Below are 7,294 nucleotides of genomic sequence, written 5' to 3'. Positions count from 1 at the left end.
CACCCTCCACCTCCAGGGTCCCGTGGCCTCCCCTCTTCTGTCTGTGTCTCCCCTTCTCTGACTTTATCTTATAAGGATCCACGTGATTGCATTTAGGATCCCCAGATAATCCAGGATAAGCGTCTCCTCACAGAGCCTTAACCACATCTTCTGCCATAAGAGGTTGGATCCACGGGCTCTGGGGATTAGGACATGGATGTATCTTCCTCAGGGGCTACGATTCAACCTGTTCACTCCACACCCATGTAACAAGCCCATATGGCTGTGATTTTCCTCATAGTCTTCACGCAACAAACCAAAGCTGACATGACGGTCCCTTTGCTTGGAAGACAAGGGAGTTCTTTCTTCCTCATCGATAAACCCTCCATGCAAACACATGCCCACATAGAAAACACTAGAAATACCGGAGAGAAGAGTGGCTGCCGTCTTGGAGCAACCGTGACTGTTTGCATGCGGGTTGGTGAGCAGGTGCCTGGGCTGGAAGGGACGAGCTTCCTCACTGGCAGAACTGCCCAGGGGGGGCGTTTGTTGTCAGGCTCCTGGCACCATCTGAAGTAGCCGCTCACGTCCCAAGGCGCCCAGGTCCCATGCAGTGGAAGGAGGCTCCCAAACTCTGGCTCCTGGTCCGGCTCCAGACCGTGGAGCCATGGGACGGCGTGGCCACAGGAGGGCTCTTCCCTCCTGAGGACATCCCGAGTCACGTAGCCCACATCCTTTCCTGGTCATGGGAGACCCGGTGTCTGGTACCATTCCAAGCCCATGACCATGCTGTCTGCAGTATTTCTAATGTCTTCTTCCCAAGGTTGTGGGCTCAGCCCTGAGTCTCGGTTCCCGTGCTCCTCCTGCCGTCCTAGGCGGCTCTGCGGCTCCCGCGGACATGAGTCGTCCCCCTCCAAGCACACACTCCACTGCAGGCCACACGGTCTGCCTGGAGCGTGGTCGGTGTTTCCTCCTTGGGCCTCCCCAGCCCCTGCACAGCTTTTCCCAGAGGAGCACCCAGGCACCTGAGGTCAGGAATAATGCTTTGCGACTTGAAGAGATGTGCTTTGCATTCTCAGTAATCTCCTGACCGGTGAGTGGTCCCATTTAGGAAGCACCTTGAATATTCCTGCTTCCTGCTCAGAACAGAATGATAGAACCTAGAACAAAATAATCCAAAGTGGGAATTCTGAATTTCAAAAGCTCCACGGAGAACATAGCACTCCACTTCCTGGGACCCTGCTCCTGCCTCCCTCCGGCTCCAGGCTGGATCCCCGTATGAGCTGGGACAGAACCCCCAGCCAGTATGGCTGAGAATCCAAGAGAAATGGAGCTGTGTTTCCCTTTCTGCTCAAGTCCGCAGGAAACAGGAGGCCCTGGGGTGTCCTGCACCCTAGCTGAAGGGAAATGACCGGTTTCCAAGCAGAAGGACCAGAAATGACCTCTGGGATACCGTGAGCCCCGTGGGCAGGATGTCCGTGTATCCAAGAGTATTGTCCGGGGCCCACCAAGACTCAGGGGGCCCCGGAAAACCACAGCGGGTAGCTGAGAAAGAACTTGCAGGCAAGGAGAGCCTTGAGGCTGATCTCTAAGGAGAAGTGACCTGAGTGAGCTCCCGGGGGAGGCAGGCATCACACACGGTCCCTGCATGACCGGACAGTGATGTGCACACAGGTGCTGTGGGCCCCAGCTTAGACCCCGGGGGGTGTGGGGGGCAAGTCTTGACGGTGGTGTGTCCCCTGGGTTCTTAAACCACCCTCGATGTGCTGCCATCCCAGGAGCTAGAGAAAGGCTTACACGGCCTTTGAAGCAACCGTGGGTCATCGGTCTGCCTGCCTGGCCTTCATGCAGAGGGTGAGGTGCAGACGTGGCCAGTGTCACCTGACTGGTCACCGAGCCAGCCCAGGTGAGCACAGGCTCCTCACCGTCACCCCCCAGGACACATGCGGCCGACGGGGTGTGGGATGCGCCCCCTCCCGGCTCAGCGGTGGTTGGAGCGGTGGGGGGGACCCTGCAGCACCCCACAGCCTGCCTGCTCCCTGGAGAACAGGCTCACGGCCCAGAGCTGCATCCCCCAGCAGCTGCGCCAGGAGCCGAGCCCTGTCTCCGCCCCACGCCCCACGCCCAGGCCCTGGTTTGCTCCCAGAAGTGAAAGCTCAAGGGACACCAGTCTCCTCGGCCAGGACTGTCTGAATGAGCAAACATCTGGGCAGAGCAATGAGATCGGCATTTCAGGTCTTCCATCAATCCCACGCTGGTGCTGACATTACGGTGCAGAACCGTCAGCTGGGAGCGTCGGGGACGAGGGCAGTGTGTTCCTACGCCCCTCCCTTCGTGCACGAGGCTGGCAGGACCGGGTGCAAACATCGGGTGCGTGCCCGGGCATCCCACTGCCTTCAGCCAGGATGTGCACTCCAGACCACTCCTGCAGGCAAGAAAGCAAGTGCACATCCGGGGGTGTCCAGGGCCGCTCCCACCCCAGGCCTGGGAGAGACACCGCCATCAAAGGGTGCTGGGCTCCAGGCCCTGGACCGCCCACTCGATTCGGAGTAGAAGAGCCAAGTTGGTATCTAAGTACTTTGGGAGGATGGAGGCAATCAGCTAAGAAGATGACCCTCCTGTGGAGGACTCCTGCTGTACCTGCCTTGGGGGAAATGAAAGCAAAGCCCCTGAGCATTAGCACCTGGAGGCCAGGTTCCCAGACAAGCCCCACCCGCCCTACCTGGCATGGCCTCCGGGGAAGGGAGTTCAGACATTATGGAACATTTCGAAAAAGCACGTGTTTGCCAATATCGGTTCTTCTGATTACATAACTGCAGGACCGTCTGCAAGGGGAACGTGCCGTGCTGTGGACATAGTCCTCTATTCTGCCAGAGCATGAACGCAAACCGACATCTGCAGGAAGAACATTTAAGGGGACCCCGATGGCTTCGCCCATGTGTGTGGAACATATGTTTGGAAGCCTATTAAACAAAAGAGCGCAAAGCGGCCTTGTCAGAAAGTTTTAGATCAAGCACTCACTCTTCCTGAATATTTTTTAATTGGTCAATTAGTTCTGTAAGTGTTTGGGGGAAGCATTTCCTCAAAGGAGCAGTGTGTACGGGTCTGTTTGAAATTATCTGGATTCTGAACGCTTATTCTTCCAGTTGAAGTTTGGGCTGTGTCTACACACTACAACTCATTCAATTGTTTGGACTAATTGGCTGGTCACCAACCAGGTGTTTGATGGAGAACAGATTCGGAAGAGGGATGTAAGCAGGGAATCAGCCCTTCGCTCAAACAACTAGTTAGTGACTAGTTTTTTCAGTTGAGAAATTTGAACCACCCTTGCAAGGACTGTGAGCCGAAATGCAAATGCAGAGTGATATTTTTATTTAAACCTCTCCATGGACGTATTTTAAACCATTCCCTGAAGCTACGTCAGTTAGGAGAGGCTGTGGGTTCCCATGAAGACTATGGGTGCTACAGATGCCTCTTGAAATTCTTTACCGATCAATTATATTCTTTATGCTAATTATTCATGAGCAGATATTCTATCTGAACCATTACAAACTGCTTCCCCTTGTCTTTAATTGGATTTTATTAACTTGCATCTATTGTTAAATCGAGACAATGACACAAAAAGTAGAGAAAGAATAGTCTGAGTGGCAACCCCATTGTGGTGGGTAATTTGAACAGGTGGGCAAATTGAAATATTTAGTGAGTTGCTCTGTTTAGCTTGCACTTAAAAGTTCATAATGATCCAGTACTTTTTCAAGTACAGATCCACAAATTGAGTTTGAGCTCACGTGTAGACTTGCACAGCTGAGCCCAATGCAGCTAACCGAAGGCTTTAGCCAGAGGGAAACGTGCCAGGAGCAGTGGGTCCAGCAGCACCAGTGAAAAGGCAGGGACTGTGCTGGGGAAACGTGGGCACGTTTCTTCTGAAACACAGATACATGGCCCAAAAGTGAGAGAGTCTGCTCCGCGTACCAGTGGGTTGCTAGAGGTTATTGTGTTAGCGTTTGAGGACATAAGGAAGACTGGGGACAACTTGAGTGTGGTTCTGTCACAGATTTCACGGTGTTACGAGGAAAAGGCGCCAACAAGCCCCCACCAGTGTTCACAAAGCTGCTTCAGTAAGCTTGTGTGGAGCCCCGTCCCCAGGCCGAGGCTGAGTCGACGCTCCGTGCAGAGCTCCGTGGCCGGGAGGGCCAGGCCGCCCCCTGTGTCAGGAGAGAGCTCCCCCAGCAGGGGCTGCAGATCCCGAGAACATCCTGACACCAGGACTCTGGAGCCGTCGCCCGGGAGGGTCGCAGTAGGTCTGCAGAAAGGTGTGAGGGCTCCTGGAGCAGCCTGCCCGCGGGGGCGTCCGGGGAACGGGGTGCTGGAGAGTCTCCATCATGCACAACCTCCCTGCACCCGCGTCTACACGGCACAGGTCGACGTGGCAAAGGAACATGGTGGCTGGGCTGCTTGTTTGCTTGTAGAGTGGAACTGGATCCAACTGGTGACACATCATCAGAATATGGGCTCCTAACCCCACGTCCTGCTCAGAAACTGCTTCACCAACCGTGAGCTGCACACACACGCGGACTCACACGACCACCCACAAATTCCCGCTGAAACTGCCGCTCACGCAAGCACTGTTTCTCAATTTCCTTCAACAAACGACAACAACAGAAACAATGGCTCTTCCTAAAAAACCTACATCTTCTCAGAGAAATGTTTGAAACTTCCATCGCTGGTTTCCATATCCTATCCCATTCCTGGTTTATCTGCCCTTTCCTCGGCCATGAATGATGGGGAGTAACATGCTCCCCCATCTGCCTGATTCAGCAAGCCTTCATTCGGCTTGGCGCCCGGCCACACCTCCCCCATGAACGTCCGAGCCCAACCAAAGCCTCGAGGGAGGGGATGGGTCCCCGGATGACGGTGGCCACGTCGCCACAAGTTCTTAAGAAGGATGTATATAGGACAGATGTATTAAACATATATGACAGATTATAGAATCAAAGATGGCACTACCCCGAATTTTCTGGGAACACACATCAAGTACACCTTTTTAAAAATTTTCCAAATTACTTCCTGCATAAACAAGTAATAAATAATCACTGTGAGTTGAGTGTGAATATTTTCCCAATGACAAAATAATGTTTAATTTTGACCTTCATTATCAATGATGCCAATTTTTATATTAATCTTCCCCTCTGAAGATAAATCCACTTAACTGTAAGAAAAACAAAGACTGCACTTTCAAGGAATAGTCTGGAATGGAAGAGAAAGTTCCCCGGGAGCTTCAGAGTCAAAGCCCGGCGTCTGGGAGCACGACCACATGTAGTAAAGATTCATTCACACCTCAAATCACTTTAGTAGTTTTCGGTGTTAAGTGTGATACATGATTTCCCCACTTTTTAACAGGAGCCGTTTAAAATGCAAAATTTCCCTGTATTCCAAATTGTTTGAGTGACTTAATTTCAAAGTTACAGACTCTGCTATGTTCTCACTCTGTAATTTAAAAAAAAAATGTTTTTGACAATAAATAGCAGTTGAAATGAGTTAATTTAGCAGTGACAAAGAGTGTTTTCGAATATAAATGCAATATAAATGCAGTTACTTAAACAGTAGACTTGTCACGTTGACATAGCCGGGCATCACAAACACTGTTTAAAACTGTAAATTTAAGAGGCGGTCTTGCTGCGGCCACAGCTCTTCCAGCCGCCTGACAATGTCGTCTCATTTAGTAGAGCAGCCGCCGCCCCCGCACAACAACAACAACAACTGCGAGGAAGGTGAACAGCCTTTGCCCCCGCCAGCCGGCCTCAACAGTTCCTGGGTGGAGCTACCCATGAACAGCAGCAATGGCAATGATAATGGCAATGGGAAAAATGGGGGGCTAGAACATGTACCTTCCTCATCCTCTATCCACAATGGAGACATGGAGAAGATTCTTTTGGATGCACAACATGAATCAGGACAGAGTAGTTCAAGAGCCAGCTCTCACTGTGACAGCCCTTCCCCACAAGAAGATGGGCAGATTATGTTTGATGTGGAGATGCACACCAGCAGGGACCATAGCTCTCAGTCAGAAGAAGAAGTTCCAGAAGGAGAGAAAGAAGTCGATGCTTCAAAGAAAAGCGTCGACTGGGTGTCCGACTGGTCCAGTAGACCTGAAAACATTCCACCTAAAGAGTTCCACTTCAGACACCCCAAACGCTCCGTCTCTTTAAGCATGAGGAAAAGTGGGGCCATGAAGAAAGGGGGTATTTTCTCCGCAGAATTCCTTAAGGTGTTCATTCCGTCTCTCTTCCTCTCTCATGTTTTGGCTTTGGGCCTAGGCATCTATATTGGGAAGCGACTGAGCACACCTTCTGCCAGCACCTACTGAAGGGAAGAACAGCCCCGGAGAAGCGGAGAAGCGTGTGACCTGTGAAGTGGTGTATTGTCACAGTAGTTTATTTGAACTTGAGACCATTGTAAGCATGACCCAGCCTACCACCCTATTTTTACATATCCAAGTTCCAGTAACTCTCAGACCCAGTATTTTATTCAAACTCTGTTGAGGCATTTTACTAACCTCATTCCCTTTTTGGCCTGTAAGACACTTTAGAATTTCCTAACAGAGTTTGCTGTTATTTAGAAATTTGCAAGGGCTTCTTTTCCGCAAATGCCACCAGCAGATTATAATTGTGTCAACAATGCTATCGTCTCCTTTTAGTGCCACCAGACTTAGACCTGCATCATTCATGGTATAAATTTTAGTCTTGCAAGATAACTACCATCTCTCTCTTCAAATGCGATCAGGTTAGCAAATGTTTTGTTTCGTTTCGTTTCGTTTCAAGGCAAAACAAACTTCCCTAAGCTTGAATTTACAGTTATTCAAAAAGAAAACAAAAAAAAACAAGACACAAGAAACAAAATATCCTGGGCAATAAAAAAAAAATCATTTTAAACAAAAAAAAAAAAAAAAAAAAAAAAAAAAAAACTGTAAATTTAACTGTTAAAATTAGCAGCTGTACTGTCGGCTGCTAAATACTGGTCAGAACAAAGCAATCATGAACCCAAACAAGGTCAAAAAGTGTTCATTTTTTTCAAACGTCAACTTTTTTGTCATTTATTGTTTTTCTGAAGTGCGACATAGGATAATAGTTTAAAAAGAGAAGGGAATATTCTGGGAAGTCTGCTAGCAAACCAAACGTTCAGTGAGCGCGGAAGTGGGAACGGGGTCATCAGCTCTGCACACAGCCTGGCCCGGCCCTGGCACCTGCAGAAGGCGTGAGTTAGAGCTAACCCGGTCACTAAACGTCCCCACATCTGAAGTGCAGTATCTTCATCT

General features: G+C 50.2%; 1 protein-coding gene across 1 annotated transcript; it reads left to right on the top strand.

Moving 5' to 3' along the window:
* The first annotated feature begins 5,648 nt into the window (after nt 1-5,648).
* On the top strand, nt 5,649-6,827 carry LOC135362442 (BCL2/adenovirus E1B 19 kDa protein-interacting protein 3-like). Its single transcript, XM_064577554.1, has one exon. It carries the CDS (start codon nt 5,687-5,689, stop codon nt 6,344-6,346), a length of 660 nt encoding a protein of 219 aa, XP_064433624.1. The 5' UTR covers nt 5,649-5,686; the 3' UTR covers nt 6,347-6,827.
* The last annotated feature ends 467 nt before the right edge of the window (nt 6,828-7,294 follow it).

This window comes from Mirounga angustirostris, unplaced genomic scaffold (genome assembly GCF_029215605.1).
Source record: "Mirounga angustirostris isolate CCGP_5_RB_7025 unplaced genomic scaffold, mMirAng1.0.hap1 SCAF_14, whole genome shotgun sequence".
Lineage (NCBI taxonomy): Eukaryota > Metazoa > Chordata > Mammalia > Carnivora > Phocidae > Mirounga > Mirounga angustirostris.
The sequence above is the reverse complement of the archived record's forward strand: the minus strand, read 5'-3'. Positions and strand labels throughout refer to the sequence as shown.